The following is a 19,503-nucleotide window of genomic DNA, read 5'->3' as shown; positions in this document are numbered from 1 at the left end:
CTAAAAAAAGGAATGTAGCGTGATTAACATGGATTGTTGACTTTTTTACAATCTATATCATGACACTATTGGAATAGCTGTGTATACTGTCAGTATGATTATATTTCACATGTGACCAAGTGTGAGATATACAATGGAGATGTTGTATAACTATCAACAACAACTGTCTGATATTGACCTACCAACATGAGATGGCATCTGTCATGTTGATCTGTCAGCTTCATTGAAGCCACTTACACAGGTGTTTCAGAATCACTGCTGTTATCTTCTCTCTTTGATCAAGCAAAGTGACAAGTCGTGCCTGTCACTGACATCTATCTCTCAATTGTCAGTTGTCAGTACAAAAGCAAGATTATAGAAAAACTGGCACTAGTCCTAGAGCCCATGATATTTTCAGTTGTTAGGATATTCATAGAAGTAGAAATGATTAAATTAATACATATATTATAATCATAACGACTAGACATAAATGAGTAAATTTCTACAGCCTTAGACTATGCTTATAGTAAGAGGCGACTTACGGGATTGGGAGGTCAGGCTTGCTGACTGGTTGATGCTCATGCTCTCAATCATGATACAGACCTCTGTCATATAACTGGAGTATTGCCGAGTGCAGTATTAAACAACAAACAGACAACGTTCAAGCACCAGATTCAAGAATGATTTCCCCTCAGATGGTATTCTTTGGGTACCTGGATACCAGTTTGTGTCAACCATCATAATAGGACCACAATATATAATACAGTTGAAGGGGTGTAAAAGTTACTTATAAACCATACTCACTAGACACTTCTATTCATTTTCGCGTATATTTCTTGTTGAAATTTTGTCAAATGACTTGTCGTTGGCAGGACTAATATACCAATAGTTGCCATCCTGTTAGCCCGATCTCGGTTGATGCTTGCTGCATCTACGTAGGTCAAGTTGAACCGGGATATAAGTAGCCTGACTGGCAAGCAAAAATGATGAGGTATACATGTTGCACTCACTTCCTATAAATATGTTTTCTGTGGAAACCTATAAATATGTTTTCTGTGGAAATCAAATGCGGAAATTTTGGTGTACTGGGGGAGACTACTTTGTACATTGTACATCACTGAACAATGATCTTCTGTGGCATGTCTAATGATTAAATGGACATGTGATACCAACAGTTGAGTAAATAAACCGGCCTCAAGCATTGCGTCTTTCATTTTGGTTCTTGTATGGGCTCTGTCTGTTAGTGTTTCTATATATATCTCTGATAATCAGTGTAGGTTTTAGAATGGCTTCAGCCAGCTACCTGGTCACTGAAGGTCTTCTGTAGGCGACACCCTGCCTTGACTTATCATAGCTTACTTACGCTGAGGATTAGCTGTAAGTGCAGTCATGAAAATGACATGGAAGCCCGACCACCATTTTGACTGCTTTATGTGGGTGGTCCATGTTTTGAAGAAGATTTATTGACTTATTTACAAGACCTGCATGCTTCAGTTAACTCAAATGGGAGAATTGTAAACCTACAAATGAATTTGGAATTAGAAAATGTGGAACTGAATGGTCTGTATGTCAACATTTGCTTAACCAAATGGATAAATGTTTACAGTATGTGAGTGCTATTTACTCAGTAAAATGTATTATCTGTTGCTAATTTTCTTCCATATGTTTGATAAAAGGACAAGATTGAATTTATTATGAATTTAAAAATGTTGCAAATTGATTTTGAGATAAGCAGAATGTAGGATTCCAATAGATTTATAAAACATGTAAGCTTCACAATTTAATTGAAAACATAAATGTTTATCAACGTAAAGAGTCAGAATATACTTTCACCAGAGAACTTAAATTTTAGCCCATATCCCGTGACAAAGAAAGATTATCTTTAGTTCAACAACACTTATATATAACCTGAAGACAAGGCTCTTTTCTACTATTATTAACCAATGATGTACTGTCTGCATCAGAACGTGGGGACCTAGCTTGACCTAACAGGTGCATGAGTTCCTGCACTGACTACAAACATTTCTGCTGCAGGTGCTTGCACTCATAGCCCTTTTTTTTCTCTCTCTCTCTCTCTCTCTCTCTCTCTCTCTCTCTCTCTCTCTCTCTCAGATAATAATTTATTTATGATTTATAGTTGGGAGGACTTTTCCTCAGAAACCACTGGAAATATGGAGCTAAAGCTTTGTATACTTGTTTCCAAAAATGATGACACTCATTTGTTAAAGAGGTTCAAATCTGATTTTTGATGCTGCTACGATGGCAACCATATTGGAAAAAAAGTTTATTGCCATTGCTCAGCCATTTCTTATTTGAAAATGGAATTTAATTTGCTATTTCAATCACACACAAAAACACTATATATTGACATACCATATATTTATTATACCCCGACCTTAAAAGGGCAAGGATAGATAGTTATACCAAGGATTTGTGTCTGTCTGTCCAAGGCCATTTTTATATGCGACCTATAACTTGAAAACTACTACATAGAATTTGTTCAAACTTAGTGAACACTTTTTATACCAATAGGACAGGTACAGTGCGAAGTTTGATTTCAATATTTGGATTTTCAGAAGAAAAAATACAGCTATTTTTCAATTTTTTACTTGAATGTTTTTGTGATCAATACTATGTAACTAGAAAACTACTGCATGGATTCTTTTCAAATTTAGTGAGCATTTTCCATACTAATAGAAGAGCTGCATTGCAATGTTTGATTTTGATATATGCATTTTCTGAGAAAATGTGAATTTTTACGTGTTTTGAACTTAGAATTATTACTTTTTAACTTCAACATTTGTGCGACCTGTTACTTGACAACTTCTACATTAATTCTTTTCAAATTTGGGGAACACTTTCCATATGGATAGGAGAGGTGCAGTGCAAAGTTTGAATTTAATATGTGGATTTTCTGAAACAATAAGATTTTTTTTCGGGTTTTGAACTTACAATTGTTTTAACGTCTCACTTATGTGACCAGTAAAATGAGAAGTACTTTGTGGATTCTTTTCCAATTTAGGGTACAGTTTCTATACCAATAGAAGATGTGCAGTTAAAAGTTTGATCTGCGAAAATATTGATTTTTTCATGTTTTGAACTTAGAAATATCCCAAAGTTGATGGTATTAGTGAGCCCTGCTCACTTTTTGCTTTGTTAGAATAGTCACACTACAACACAAATGACAATTAATAAGGATGTCATTTATGATATAATGTGTATTCATTCTCTGACCACTAAGGTTTTTTTCAAGGCATGAATAACGGTAATGTGATCATGTTTGCTATAATTAATGGTGAGCTGGTGTGATCTGCCCATCAGTTTACACACTATTTCGCTGAGAATTTGAATACAATAAATAAGATTCATGTACCGGTAAATAACGAATCATGTCAAGATTGAAAAGGAATACTTTTTATTACAGGATAGTGTAACAACAGGATTAACTTGCATAATTCACTGGATGTGAAGATTGGGGGGGTTGTGAAATTAAAAAATTGCTTCATCAAAACTTCCAAATATAGAATTTAAAACTTTCTGTGTGTTGAACACAGCATCAAAGTCTGTGTCAAAAGCTATTGAGTCTACTTGACACAAACGAGTCTATTAGCATCAGTTTCAGTATATTTAGTGTTATTTTATGGACTATTTTTTGCTAAACTTACTAGGTTTGTGCTTTTGACAAGTGTTTAAGGTCAGACTGGCATGAGAAATTTGCACTGATCCCATGGTCCGAATCAAATTCATAATCGTTTCAATTTTATTTGTAATCTTGGAGAGTGTTTCTTACATATATACAATGTATTATCAGTCTGCAACTTAGCCACTAATCTGAAGTACAAGTCAAGTAAAATTCTCTTCCATCTAGTGAGCTCAACTAATAATATTCCATATTATGAGATTACAATCTACGGAACATGATGCCAAGAGTAAATTTCAGTTAGTAGACTCAAAAGTGTTTGACACAAACTGTATCATTATGATTACTAGTGACTAGAGTGAGTGAATTAATACCCCTGGACATGTTAGGTATTGTAGCAATTGTTGGATGACATGTTCATTAAACATCCGCTGTCTTCTGTTTCAGTATTGCCACCTGTTTTGGTACCCCGCTACAGTGAATTTCCTGCCCATGGGGCCCTTGCCCCGTTCCAGCAGGTGTCTGAGCCATCGATGCCCCACAATGTTACCTACCCCTTCCAACAGCAGCCACAGTCACCGCCAAGCTCTGGCCCAGGAAGTCCTTTTGGATTGCCAGGTAATACAGTAGATACCTATCTCGATCCTGAAGGGGTAAAAACTTCTGGTTCAAGATCATCAGTTTCAATATACAGATACAAAACATGTGACAAATATTTTTCAATTCTTCATTCCTGTCTTTCTTGCCCATGATGTCTTCACAGCACATAATGATGGACCACCATTGTTACGTTCCTTGAAGTGATTCAGTCAATCGTGACTGCTTGAACTAAATCCACCTGTATGTTAAATTCATGTCCAACAGTTATGAAATTTCTGAATATAGTTAATAGTGTTTCCCATGAAGCACTACTGTAAAATTTGTCTGGTACTGAGAACCTTTTTACCCATAATGAACTTATCAGAATAGGAACCAGTAGACTCCCTCAATCTCAAACTCCTCACTCTAGATTGTGATGCCTACCTCGAACCAAACCTTTTGTCCGAAACATCTCCTTATATATTCATCATTAAAATTATTCATCTATCTCAAACTTTGATGTTCACATTCATACAATATCTCAAACCTGGTTCCACTTTAAAATTATTTTTTTTATTTCAAACGTCAACTGAAATATTATATATGATTCACATGCACATATATTTCTGAGCTCACCGGTACATTGTGCTGACATTAAAGAGTTCTTATTCAAACATAGGCAAACATGCACTTCTAATATTTGTCATTGATGATTCGGTATACACTGCTCAAGCAGAAACGATCAGTTTGAACAATGACAAAATAACCTTGCCTTATTAGTAAGTGAGTATACTTTTGTGACGCATTTAGCAGCAATATTCCAGCACAATGACAGCTGGGGACACCAACAATTGGTTTCACATATTGTACCCATTTGGGGAATTGAACCCAGGTCTTCAGTGTGAAGAGCAAATGCTTCAACAATAGGCTTCCCAACCACCCGTCTTGTCTTCTGTGATGTAACCACATTTTAACTACCAGTAATTTTTTTCTTAAAATAATTTTACCCTTCATAAACTGATATATTCAAAGATGATGATGATATCTTGGTTGTTCTTTTGTCAGTATTGAAATTTGGAAAGATATCACATTAGAATCAATCTCATCAAAAAACAGACGTTAGTTCTCGCTACCTCTAAACAAAGATCTGATGACATCCCATTAGGGGTCACGTCAGAACAACGTATCATCCAACCAATCAGAGCGTCGCTTACCAGATTATGAAAGTGACAGTTGGAATGTGATTTCTACTCATGCATCCTCGAAAACTTTAACACGGGGTATTCCGAACGATAGTTTCAGGTTTAACAACTGAATCCATACAATCTAGACCATCTATTAGCCATTCCAGAATGTTCTTTTGTTCAGGTTTCAAATTTGTAATCGAGAATATGTCAAAACATGTTTCAAAGCGTAGTCACTAATTTGAAATAAGTGCCGTAACGCACGAGAAAGCTGCCTTCTGATTAGTCATTCCATTGGTCGGTCAAAGTTCGCACAAGGTCGGTCTGACGTGACCCGTAATGGTATGTCCTCAGATATTTGTTTAGCGGTAGAGAGAACTAAGATCTGATTTTAATGAGATTGCATTAGAATAAACTATTTTCTGTTTGTTACAGCTGACACGCCCCCACCGGCCTACCAGCCCTCTGATGACAGCAACCAGAACAACATGGGGCTGAACCAAGGCAACAACCCATCTTCTGGACATCAACCCATGGACACCAGCATGGGAAACCCAGGTGAGCACACTAAGCAAAGGCATGCTTGTAGTAATATAATGGTCAACCGATCCTAACTAGTGCTGATGTACAATAATCAGGATCCTCCACCTGGTTAGCAATGACTCTTGTACGATTTGATCTGGAACTTGACATTGCACTCAGCTACAGTCATGAATCAGATATATAATCAGAGCTATGATGGTTGTGACACAAAGATTGCTTTTTTGTTTTTCTAGTTCAGGTTGAACCTTGTTTTCTTTATGAACTGACCTTTGTCATGATGTCAGAATTTGCTCACGGTCTTTCTTGCTTTCTAACAATGATTTGTTCCCCACATAGGTACAAGTTGTTGAGAAAGTTCTTTTTGTCTACTGCTGTAAATGACTTTCAACACTACTGCATCTTCCTTAGGCAAGGGAGTTACTTGACTGTGAAAGTCCAGTTTCCACCTTTGCTGAACTTGACTGGAATTTCTAGGCTCAATCATTGTGCCACCTGCGGCTATTACGAGTTGTGTTCCTTCTGTGTCCTCCCTATTGACCAATCAGATTCCACCTCTCATATCACTTGCATTTGCTTCATATAATATGGCGGCGCTCAGTCAAGATGATCTGATCGACAATCAAGATCTGTTTGTCTTACTTCGCGAAGTGCATCAAATCACCTTGAGCACCTTGATTAGAAACATGAAAATATTTGGAAAATATATGTTGACTCTAACTTGATGGTACACATGCTTTGCAAATCCTGCAAAGACAGAAATCTACACAGCAGTTTACGAACCGGATGTTGATTTCGCTTCGCTATTTTGATTAGACTATGCATAGACTCATTAGTCCAGCCAAAATAGAACTCCATAATTTCAGCCTAGTTTGGCAAGGATGAAACTGGACTTGTGCAGAAAAACTGCCTAAGTATGGTATCATGTGAATTTCACAGAATCAACCTGTTGTCACACAGTTTGAAATGGTAAGCACATGAATCATTGCACAAATTTGTAACTTAGTTTGTAAAGATTGACATGTATTTTCCTCATTTGTCAAACAAAAAGCTTGATACTGTCCGTTCCTATATTTGTCATTGCCCCATTGAACAGTTGGCAGTAGAATGTGTAGGGTAACAACAGTTGATTTTAGTCTGTTCCTTATCCTTTGTTACTTGTTATTGAAAGTGGTAGTTCCTTTATTAACTCTGGCAGCATCCCTCAGGCTATCAAACACTCAGACTGGTTTGTGTGGTCCAATCTCAAACTGCTCTGACATGGTTGTAACATTGTCAACCGTGGCAAAAAGACAACATTCATTCACTCAAACATCATTCACTTGCTCACTCATGTGGCTCTATGTTAGCCTGATGTTATTGCCGTTGTGTCAAGTTTTGATTCCCCACATTGAATCCCATTCCCCATTGAAGAAATGGCTGCAGTACTACTGGAGTACTGTAATCAGACTTGACATGCTTAGTTATGCCATTGGAGAGCCAGGTTTTTTAAGCATGAGTTCATGCAAAATACCTGGGTTCAATTCTTCACAAGTCTACAGTTTCTATGATTTTGTCATTGTTATTTTTGTTGTTTGTCAGAATTGTGATGTGACTAATATGATTACAACAGCAATGTAACCCTCTGTAGTTTCAGGTAATCTAACAAGATTCAGCCAACATTTACTCTATTTTACATTGTAATCACATATTTAACAACTTGCAGTCCAGACATGTGAAACTTTCAAGTTTGGGGGAAAACAAATGCCAGTTTCCATGGTAATCAGTTATTTGAACACTTAGGCTTGTCAGTTATAGTGAAATTATCAGAACATTTGGATGAGATTTGTTGTTATTGAAATGATGAGGTATGGAAATCACATTGGATCATTCCTCATCCTCTCAGCAAAGACCAATCTCATCCAAATGGTCTGATAATTTCAAGAAAGATTGTTTCCATACTGTATGGCAAACTTCCAGCGACTATCATAGTGTATGACGTCCAAGTTAGAATTACTTTCCTGAAATATTTTGTATATTGAGTATGTTTTCCAGACTGAATTCTGATTATACTTTCCACATGACTAAACCTGATTTGCCATGGAATGTCTTTGATATTTCCTTATTAAAAATCAAGTAATATCTACATATCTTATTTTGATTTGAATTTGAGAGGATGAAAATGAATTACAGCTGCTTTGTACACTGATTCTGAAGTATGTGCATCATGGATGAATAGAGAGTTCTAGAGAGGCGTTTAAAATGTGCAAGGTATCGGTGTGTTTAATCTGCCCCAACCATCTGTAAATAAACACAGTGCTACTCACAAAGTGACGAGGCCATTTCACACAGCCTGGCCTGAATCACCCAAGTGTAAGATCAGGAGGCAGAGTGCACTCATCTGCATTGCCTAGTGGCAAAATCACACTCACACGTTCACCCTGTGTACTGAGAAACATCGGAAATGCTCAAGTGGGATAGATATTCTCCAAAGTTTAAACATCCTTAAAATTGTTGATATATGATCTTCATCGCTAGGTGACATAATCACATGTGCCTGTGTTTTTGTTCATACGGTGCACTTAGAAATGGGGATTAAGAGTGTTGAAGGCGGATGCACCTGTTTTAGAAAAGGTAATTAAAGATGCATCCATTGTATTTCTGTAGAAATACATTACTTGCACCCTTTATTCTGATCCAGAAAAGTGTTTTTGGGGATGATATTAAGTTTGTGTGGCTATTATGAAAACATTTTTCACACACTTCAAAATTTCTGCCAATACCCTTAAAATGTGTAGGATGATGGATATATTAGATTTGTGCAGTTAATATAAACATGCTTCTCAAACACTTCATCAAAGTATAACACAAGGGAAAAATACTTGATATTTTTAAAAGAACACTTTACAGTTTGATATCAAGTACAGTATTGCGATGGGATTAATACAATAAGGTCAGTGAAAATGTGGATTCAAATAGTTTTAGGACCTTGATTTACAAAAATTGAGTGTATTTCCTAATATACAGGTACAAATAAAGGCTCTTATCAGTTGTTCTGAGACGCTAACTAAGAACAGTTGGAAGTATGTTCTTTTTTGGCTTTCAACTTCTGATTCAAAATATACACAACAAATTATCATTGCTGTTTAGACCTTGCAAAATGTGAACCTGAAATTTAGTTTGTGTCTTCCTATTCCCACAATGGCTACTAATCTTCACATATTGCAGTAATTTTACTCTCTGCAATCCTCTGACTTTGTGCTTTCCATCATTTTTTCTGTTAGGAATCCAAAAGCAAATTTGATATCGCAGTTTACTTAGCCTGACCTTTGTGTCCCTGTTCGTTTACAAGACATGTTACATTTGCTGTGCTTGACATTTGGATGTGTACATAGAACATAAACACAAGTATACTTGAAAAATGGTGTTGATTATTTGCAGTAGTTGCATGGACAGTTTTGTGAGAACCTGAAAAAATGTGAAGATTACGATTGGGTTTTTTCTGCATGATTAATAGCTTTAATGATTAATTTGTTAGAGTTTGATATTACTGCTTTTTGTTGCATTGAATATATCATGTTGTTTATCATGACTGTGCAGTTTAAAACTTTAACAACTTGTTCAATTTGTGTTTTTTATGGCGGTGTCTTTTGAGGACTTTTCTTATTTTTTGACATTCATTTATACATGAAGGAAATGTGGTGAAATATTTTGCTTGTATTGTAAACCTTTCTCCCCCCTCCTTGAGTGATTTTTTTTTTCTCATTAGGTGTTTAATTTCATTTAACAAAAACCAATGAGAGTTTCCCGTTGAATTATGGGGTTTATTTGCTAAAACGGGAAGGAGGTTGAATAGCCACATTCCATAAGTGATTTTGAAATCCATACTTTAGTCTGTGACTTTGATCACTAGCCTGAAGCCTGAATCTAGTAAAAATCTGTTTGGTCTTGTAAGCTCAGCTGGTAAAAGTCCAAATGATAACACTGAGTTATACTGAAAATGATAAGAGCCACATTTGGGCTAGCAGGCTCAAAATGTTCAGGCACAGACTGTTATAACGAGGACGTAGCATTTAGTATAGATCATGGAAAACTTCAGTCACCAAACACTTTGTCATTGTGTTCTTTGGATGCTCACTTGACCTATTAGCACCATTAGAAGTAATGTTGAACACCTCATCATTAATATTTATATATACTCTTACTTTTGGGGATTATGGTTTCGATATATTGGTGAAATAATGTTATGGAATTTTGCCATCCGTTGCGCCAGAGTTATCATCAAACAGTTTATGTAAGTAAGGAATCTATATGCCTGCACACTCAAAATATTTTTTTTCTCTCATAATGTTAGCATTTTTAGTTTTAGTCAAGAAACATGTAATGGCATACAACTGACAAAATAGGTTAATTATCTTAACAGGGTTTTTACAAAATATCAAATAGGTCAGGTGAGATACACACATCTGTTTTCATTGTTGTAATATTTTGTTGCCTATCTGATTTTGATGAGGCAGCTTGAGTTTTGATCCAGCCTTTGACACCATGATTTGACCCAATACATGACTGCTGCAACTCAATTTCAGACCACGCCCACCTTCATCTTCAGCCACGCCCATGTGCTCGACCCTCCAACCAACCACCATTGATAAGAAACGATCATGGTATAGGTGAGTGGGAGAATACAAGGACTCCATTGTGAGGAAACATGGCACTGCTTCAAAAGTTGCACATTGGATCTCAAGCAAGACGTGCAGAAATAAGGAAAACATTTCATTTTGGAAAGGACATTTTACGTCAACTAATATCAATAAGAACACTCATAGGATCCTTTGTGAAGAAAATCTTAAAGAGAATTGTTTTCCAAAATGTTATGATGAAGATAATTTAAGTGCTTCTCACACATTCAATAAGGTCAAACACTGGGGCCATTGTTTTTATGTTGAACCACTTTGAACAAATTATTTGCTCTTTTTTGACACTGGCAGACTGATGATATTTGCTGTTGAATTTTCAGTGTATGAATGTGCAGGCCTTCTTTAGTATTCTGCTGGTGTTGAACAGTTTATTTATTAAATATATGTAAATATATGATCACACAATGAGTTTGTAATTGGGTAAGGAAATAGATCATGTGCTAACTTTAGTCACTCTTTGTCTTATGTTTTAAAAAGAATACCAACTGTGATTAATATTGTCTACAGGAAACTAAAATATGTAAAGTCATGAAATGTTATCTATGCATCTATTGTAAATTGAAGACATGAGTTAATTATTGATAGATTAATGGATGAGATATAACCGTTTATCATTGTGGAAATAAATTATGTCTTTGTTATTACATAAAGTGAAGTTGTTCCCCTGACAGATCTGCAGCCAGTGACCTACCAAGAGCCGCAGTACTGGTGTTCCATCGTGTATTATGAGCTGAACAACAGAGTGGGGGAAGCATTCCATGCCTCACGCTCTAGCATCGTCGTGGACGGCTTCACAGACCCCTCCAACAATGCCGACAGATTCTGCCTGGGACTCCTCTCCAACGTCAACAGAAACTCCACTATTGAGAACACTCGTAGACACATTGGCAAAGGTAAGATGTGATGCATCATTATGTGTGTTTGGTTGGCATGTCTCATAGGGTGTTTATATATGATTATAACACATTTGTTGGATTCAGCTTGATTTTTATGTAGGTGTCACTGACCATAAGGAGATTTAACATTCAGTTATTTCTGAAAAATTTTCCTTTTGATTGTTCAAAGATAACAAATTTGTTTTAAAATTCTTCAATAGAACTCATTGGGTTAAGCTGAAACCATCAGTTTTGAAGGCATCAAACATGTCAAAATAGGAAAAAAATCAAATATTTTTGTATTGAATTTAAGAAAATGAATAAACATTTATCAAATAAAATTAGATAATGTCAGTAAGCCCAGAAAAGTGTATGTGCGAATAATGATAATCACACAGTTTCAATTTTTGTTTTCATCATTAATTGCAGCTCACCTTTGGATCTTGTGGATATTACAATTATAACATATTTAACACATGTATAGGAACCAAATTGGATAAAATTTGACCATTGGGTTTATGTATTTTGTGTCTGTGTATGTATTCAAACATGTGCATATTAGTGTTCTTCGTGAGCTAATTAGTTCGCTACTATTTTGAGAGACTACCACCAAGTACAATGATGACTCACACTCTGTATGTCAATGCATTGAGATTTTCCTTGGTGGTGGGGCCGATGATGGATAGCGTGTTAGTTGGTAAAGTCTGCTTGCTCAAATTCATACATATCAGTACATATGAAGTCTTTAAGTTTAACCACTAGTCCAAAGCCTGAATACTTGTCCATACACTAAGACTAAAATCTAATGACAACAATGCAAAAAAAATAAGTTCAGGCTTGTAAACTAAAACAGTTTTGGTACAGACTGCACACTAAGCCAGACATTTGTGCCCATGCTTGATATAACTATGAGACTGCAGTGACCAATAGATCTTGCAGAACTATGCTCACTCAGTTATGTCATATATTTTTCAGGTGTGCACCTGTACTATGTTGGTGGTGAGGTGTTTGCGGAATGTCTGAGCGATAGCAGCATATTTGTTCAAAGCAGGAACTGTAATTATCACCATGGCTTCCACCCAACAACTGTCTGCAAGATCCCACCTGGCTGTAGTTTGAAGATCTTCAATAACCAGGAGTTTGCAGCACTTCTGAGTCAATCCGTCAACCACGGATTTGAGGCCGTGTACGAGTTGACCAAGATGTGCACCATCAGGATGAGCTTTGTAAAGGGTTGGGGTGCCGAGTATCATCGTCAGGACGTCACCAGCACCCCATGTTGGATCGAAATTCACTTAAATGGTCCCCTACAGTGGCTGGACAAGGTCCTCACTCAAATGGGGTCCCCACATGCCCCAATATCATCAGTGTCATGATGTGGCTGGACTCACTTGATGAATGGTCAGAACTGTGACCTTGGCAACATTGTTTACGTCTCATTGCATTTGTAGAGCATATGCATTCCATCCTGGTTTTTGCCCGCTTGACTACAACAAAGAAGTGAGCATTTGCATCAAGGCTGATGACTCAGCCAAAACATTGACAGATATTTTTCAGCCAAACGAAACCCTTCATCCTCATAAGAGCAATCAAATTGCAAGAAATTCATTTGTAGGATCCCCGTAGCATCTGTCGATGGTTAGCGCTGGACTGGTGGCTATGTCCTTCCATGAGGTCAACCTGGAGGAGAACCATTATTCTAGAAACTATATGTCAAAGGGTACTTCTTGTTGTAACTGAACATTGTCGGTATAGGATTCAGTGATTGAAGTGCTTTTCTTCAGTTTTTTTGTAGGAAAAAACTGTCTGTTGTGCAAGTCAAACAGTGTTATGTGTTCTTTCATAATGTTGACTAAACAAACAATATTGTGCTGTATCCACCTCTATCTGCTATGGAAGATGATGATGGTGATATAGAATATTGTGCTATATCATCCTCTGTCTGCTATGGATGATGATGGTGATATAGAATATTATGCTATATCTATCTCCCTGTCTGCTATGGGTGAAGATGGTGACATAGAATATTGTGCTATATCATTCTCTGTCTGCTATGGATGATGATGGTGATATGGAATATTGTGCTATATTCGTCCTTAGTCTGCTATGGATGATGAATGGTGATATGGAATATTGTATCTCCCTCTGTCTGTTATTGATGATCGAAAATATGTTGAAATGAAGACCTTAATCCTTATCTCAATGGGAGCCTTGAGGCCATATTGTAGATACAGAAGGCATTGTTTTGAAATGAATAATTGGTTGTGTTGTTGGTCTTTTGGATTGAGCAAAAACACTAAACCTGAAAGGTTACATCATATCTGGTAAAACCAGAAATAATTTGATATATTGTTAGTTTTCTAGATTTGACTCTATTGATATCTTAGCATGCACGTGGTGCATGTGTCATCTTTTATGATACTGTATTTGGAAGAATTGTAATAAAACGGATAATACTTAAAGAGAGCAATATTGTCTAATGTAGTGAGCGAGTGTTTTAGAGGAGTTAACTCCCTTGCATGAACATAATGATTGTAATGAATTCAAATTGTCTATTAAGTTCTTATTGGTAAATTTATTCTAGATTATATTGTGCTGTTGTACATTTCTTGAGTCAAAGTGCCAATATATTTCATACGTATGAACCTGTCTTAATAACACTGCATTCAATTTTAAAATCAAAATTTTATTTTTGTTTAATATTTATTAGAAAATTATTACTATTGATAGTGATTGTTAATTTGCTGTTGAAGTCTGTAGAACCATTATGAACTATGTCTTTGCATTTTCAAGGCCAGTAGTTTTTGTTTCTGAAGGTCATCATTAGTGGAGTCTTCCATTGAACAATGTTGGTTTGGAAATATCTTGTAAGGCAAGTCATTAATACTATTGGTTTTTCAGGCTTTTTGCATAAATAATGTAAGCTTTGATACCCTCGTAGCAAGTACTTTCAAACTAAAAACAAACTCCTATAAAATGGCAATCTGCCAGTTACCATAAAAAATTGCAGGAGAACCAGTTGCATCAAATGTGCAGATTATCTCTCAAACTAACTTCATGAATTTTAGTTATTTTGAACAATCATGTTTGACAATAATATAGTATCACTGTTTCTTTTATCCCAATAATGTTCAAGAATGTTTGAAATCCTCAAGAATTTATCCAGTTTATGGTTGAAATTCAACTTTCAATTTCTGAAACTAGTGTCTGACAATTATCTGTGGCCAAATAGATTTACCTTTCGTTGTTTGCTGCAAAACCAAAATATGATGTTTATTCAGTGTTTGTGTTAAGAATATTTAATTGGCAATAATGATTATTATTCTATTTGAAGTTATTATCATGATTATCCGTCTTCCATGTCACAAAATTGTTCATATAAGTTTATCTTTTCAACTCATTGAAGATTTGTCTTGTATGTTACCATGGTTACTAGTGTCCTGTTTGCATACAAAAGTGCTGATTTATTTTTCTGTTGATTATATGCATAACAAAAGGCTATCATGAGCATGATAAAACAATGAAAATTTATGGCTATAAGCTACAAAAGCTGTTTATCATTGTATCATTACAACAATGTGTTTTGTCCAGCATCTGTGTATTTTCATTAAATATGAAAGTTTTAGTACAAAACTTTAAAAAAATACAGAAAAATGTTGCCTTTTATGAACAACTTGCTTTATTTTGTTGCAATCTCAAGTCTTGTTTTGAGGCTTTGCTTCTATTTTGAACATCTGTACATATTTTGTATATATCTATATATATATTACCAAAGTGTTTAAGTGCATAGGACATAATATTTTTTGTGAGCATCAGAGGCTGTGGAACCTGTGGAGTGGTTATTGATTGGTGACATGCCGTTTCTCAATCTTATGTCCTGTCTTCTGTTCCCATATTATAGCAGTGTTATTTCCTCACCAGATACTAAGATAATAATGCAGTTTCCAATTAGACCCAAAATATTTTCATGTTCTTTGTTTTTTCGGGTTTTTTTTAGAATATATATCGAAAAAAATACTGTGCATAGTCGGCATTAAATTTTATTTCTTTAACTCACTTTTATGCCAAAATATTTTATTCAAAACCTGTATCAGTCTTATCAGGTTAATTGTATTGTGCTGAAGATCTTACAGATATCCCTTCAAATGACACAAAATGGTCCCATCTGAATGCAATAGACTGCAAGAGATGCACATTCAGGTCGTTGTGTCCCAAGTGTCACATGCACACTGACTTAAACTGCTTACCAAGTTATATTTGAGGTTTCAGTGTTGCTAGATGTTTGCACTATTTAACTTTGTTATGTCCAGTGCGGACTCAACATGGTTTTATAAGCTAGATTTGGGAGTGTTTGGGGAAGGGCATGCTATAATATTATGGGAAGTTTGACCTCTGTTAGTGTTCATTACACCTCAAGTAGTTCAATTACATCACATTCAGTTTCACTTACTAGGTTGGAACTTTCATTGGCTACTTTCTTCGCAAAGCAACCAGTATTTTTACGGGATACATGGGTTCATGTAGATATACAACAATCCATCTTGATCCCACATATCCTGATTAGCTGCAAGCCTTTATTGTCATTTGTCACAGTGAATTTGAAATAGCATTTGATGAATAAATATACTACTAAAAAGGGTTAAGAATTATGATTCTTTCACATTACTATAGTTAATCTATTATGGGATGACATATTAACAATAGTAATATGAAAGAATCGGGTGATCCTTAATTTCATTTGGTAGTATAGGTCAATATTCATTACATAAATAACATAATGGGTTGCATTTCTGGCATATATACTGTAAAACAGGAAATTAATGCGAGCAGAATATTAATGCGAAAAGTGCGAGTGACAGAATATTAATTTTATGCGCCTTAATTTTTCAAATAACAAAGTCACCTACACAAAGTGAAGTTGAGTAGTGGTCAGTTACATTAATTAAAATAACACAGAACATAAATCCAGCGCATAAATTTTTAGGAAAGGGTATGGGCACTCGCATTTTTGAAATGCGCATTTATGTCTAAAATCAAGAGCTCGCATTATTTTCATGTCGCATTAAATTCCTGTTTTACAGTAGTATATTTAGGTCTGGTTTCTGATTCTGTAGGAACTGAAGACTTAACACTTTCTACTTTTTTATTTTCTGAGTGTCAATGAACTTGAAATCACTGACCAGCATTTATGTGTTATGTTGCCTTTAACATATCTTGCCAAATCTACTTAATGACATTTTCATGCTCTTAAAACATAAACATGTCAACTGTTGAAAGAAGGTTATACCATTGTCATACATATTGCTATGTTGCTCTGAACATTTATCTAACAAATTATGATACACTGGATTGTCTCGACTACATTTTCACTGCCAAGATTTAAGTCAAGTTAGTGTGATTTTATCAGACACAACTCTTGTGTGTGTATCACCATAATTGAATAATTTCTGATTACCAGTAAGTGTTTTTAAAGGATATGGCATAGTTTGAATTGTGCATGTTAAACGGGGATTTTATGTTTAGACAGGGTCAGCACTTCACTGCTAAAATCAAATTAATGACATTGTTTTACGATGTCAGAGTAGTGCCATGTTTTTGCAGCACAGATTTTGGTCAAGGCACCAAATATGTTTTGTAATTTGACAGGCTGCTGTGCAACTTATAAAAATATAGAGAGTCGATATATCAGGGTTTGTAAGGGTCATCAAATCCTAGAAAGGTCTTGGAATTTTAGTTTGAGTTTACCAGGCCTGGAATAGTTTGAAAATAGGAAATTCTTGTAAAGTCATGAAAAAAAAGAAGTTTTATACCAGTAATTGTTTTCTGTTCATACACCAGTGACAGGAATATAAATAAAACTTAACATTGGCAATTCCATGTTATACTGAGTTAGCACCTCCAAAAGTTTGTTATTTTGTTGTGATGTTAACATATGCTTTGGAAAGGTCATGGAAAGGTCATGGAAATTTGTCAGACAAATGTATGGACCTTGTTACAGATTCTGCGAACATTATTAAGTGATTGTTGTGGTTATTATCCTTCATATTAGTAGGTTTGCCAAGTTGACATGGACACATTGTTCTTATTTTATTCAGTGATTTTCATAAATACAAGATCCCCCAAAATTGTTCACAGTATTAAGGCTAATTCAAAACTATGTTTTATATACTAAATGATTGAAACATGAATCTTTAACTGTTTAATGGGTGCGTGCTCCAAGAAAATGTAATACATCCACAAGGTGCACAGGAAATTTATGTTTGTGAAGTTACAACAGTATTTGTGCCTTGATCTGTGTTTGTGTGCAGCATGGGACTCATCGTTGTGTATGGTTAATGTGGATATTAAATGTCAAATTGGCACTAGTCATCTGTGGCCAAGTCTGTCTTTCATACAGATCATACATAAACCATGTGTTGAAATATGAAGTAATTTTCTGTTCATGTGAAAGCTGAACATAAGTTTGTTTGATAAGGGAGAATGTATTTAATTTAAAAAAGCCAATGGCAGTTTACAGGCATGTTTAGCATTGTGTGTGTGTGTGTGCGTGCGCGTTTAACAGAACTGTCACTATGGAAATTATGAACTTCTTTTCTAGGTAACCCTTGCATTGAAACCTTTGGCATTCAAAGAAATTTACTTTGAGAAAAGGTTTCAGAATATGTTCAAAATACAGTTTAGTCACTTTGGACTGTTACAATGTATTTATTGAGGCAGTAAGAGTTGCCTCCCCTTGCTGTATCTCCTGTCTGTCCTCCCTGTGCTATATTGTCTTTGTCATGTCCTCTCCCTCCTAAAATGGCAGTTCCTACAATGAGATTCATTGTTTGAGAATACATATTCATGTTTGGAGTTGATGGGTTTAGGCAGAACATGGTTATGTATTATCAAATATAGTCTTGTGTACTGTGTATTGCAGTAATTCTATGGTTATGTCCTATCTGGTATTAGTCACAAGTTAGACATAGGTTTTCTACAAATTGTATTTTGTCCTTTATTTGATAATAAAAATGTAGAGCTCATTCCATTGTGATTTGTTATTTTTGCTCTCCTTTGAGCTTACAGTTCACTAACACGTTTGAGTGTCATTGACGTGTACTGTGTACTCATCTTGATCTGAAAGATGAAGAGAGGAAACTAACATGTATTCATACATTGAAATTATCATTATTGCAGTTATATATTTAAACATTTTGTGAAGTAGGTCAGCTGAGTGGTTAAAGGCATTGCTGGTCAATACCCCAGCTCATGGGTTCATTCCTTGCAGTGATTGTTGGAAGATTACTAGCAGATTTGCACCATTATCACTCATGTTTCAACCTCATTCTCAAGATTTGTGTAATGATTCTTAAAGCAGACAAAACTTACCTATGAGCATGAAGAATCATCACCAGATCAGGACTTGGGCAGGTAAACCATTGTGAAGTATAAGATCAGATCTGGAACAAGTAAACCATGGTGAAGTACAAGATCAGACCAGTGACATGTAAACCATGGTGAAGTCAATATCACATCTGTGACATGTAAACCATGGTGAAGTACAAGATCATATCTAGAACAAGTAAACCATGGTGAAGTACAAGATCAGATCTGGAACAAGTAAACCATGGTGAAGTACAAGATCAGACCAGTGACATGTAAACCATGGTGAAGTCAATATCACATCTGGAACAGGTAAACTATTGTGAAGTACAAGATCAGACCAGTGACATGTAAACCATGGTGAAGTACAGTATCACATCTGGAGCAGGTAACTATTGAAAAGTACAAGATCAGACCAGTGACATGTAAACCATGGTGAAGTACAGTATCACATCTGGAACAAGAAAAGCATGGTGAAGTACAAGATCAGATCTGGAACAGGTAAACCATGGTGAAGTACAAGATCAGATCTGGAACAGGTAAACTATGGTGAAGTACAAGATCACATCTGGAACATGTAAACCACAGTGAAGTACAAGATCACATCTGGAACAAGTAAACCATGGTGAAGTACAAGATCAGATTTGAGCAGGTGAACCATGGTGAAG

At 35.7% G+C, this 19,503-nt stretch overlaps 1 protein-coding gene across 2 annotated transcripts in view; it reads left to right on the top strand.

The window, feature by feature from the left end:
* Positions 1-18,495, top strand: part of LOC124132679 (mothers against decapentaplegic homolog 5-like) — a 31,925-nt gene extending 13,430 nt beyond the window's left edge. For both annotated transcript variants that reach the window (XM_046496731.2, XM_048387978.1), the window contains exons 3-7: positions 4,067-4,237; positions 5,818-5,940; positions 10,488-10,571; positions 11,270-11,491; positions 12,449-18,495. In XM_046496731.2, the coding sequence (XP_046352687.1) occupies positions 4,067-4,237; positions 5,818-5,940; positions 10,488-10,571; positions 11,270-11,491; positions 12,449-12,849 (1,001 nt within the window). In that variant the 3' untranslated portion in view covers positions 12,850-18,495. The remainder of the gene's footprint in view (positions 1-4,066; positions 4,238-5,817; positions 5,941-10,487; positions 10,572-11,269; positions 11,492-12,448) is intronic.
* The last annotated feature ends 1,008 nt before the right edge of the window (positions 18,496-19,503 follow it).

The sequence above is a fragment of the Haliotis rufescens genome, unplaced genomic scaffold (assembly GCF_023055435.1).
Source record: "Haliotis rufescens isolate VD_foot unplaced genomic scaffold, xgHalRufe1.0.p SCAF_7, whole genome shotgun sequence".
NCBI lineage: Eukaryota > Metazoa > Mollusca > Gastropoda > Lepetellida > Haliotidae > Haliotis > Haliotis rufescens.
Note: the sequence above shows the minus strand (reverse complement) of the source record. Positions and strands in the feature narration are given on the sequence as shown.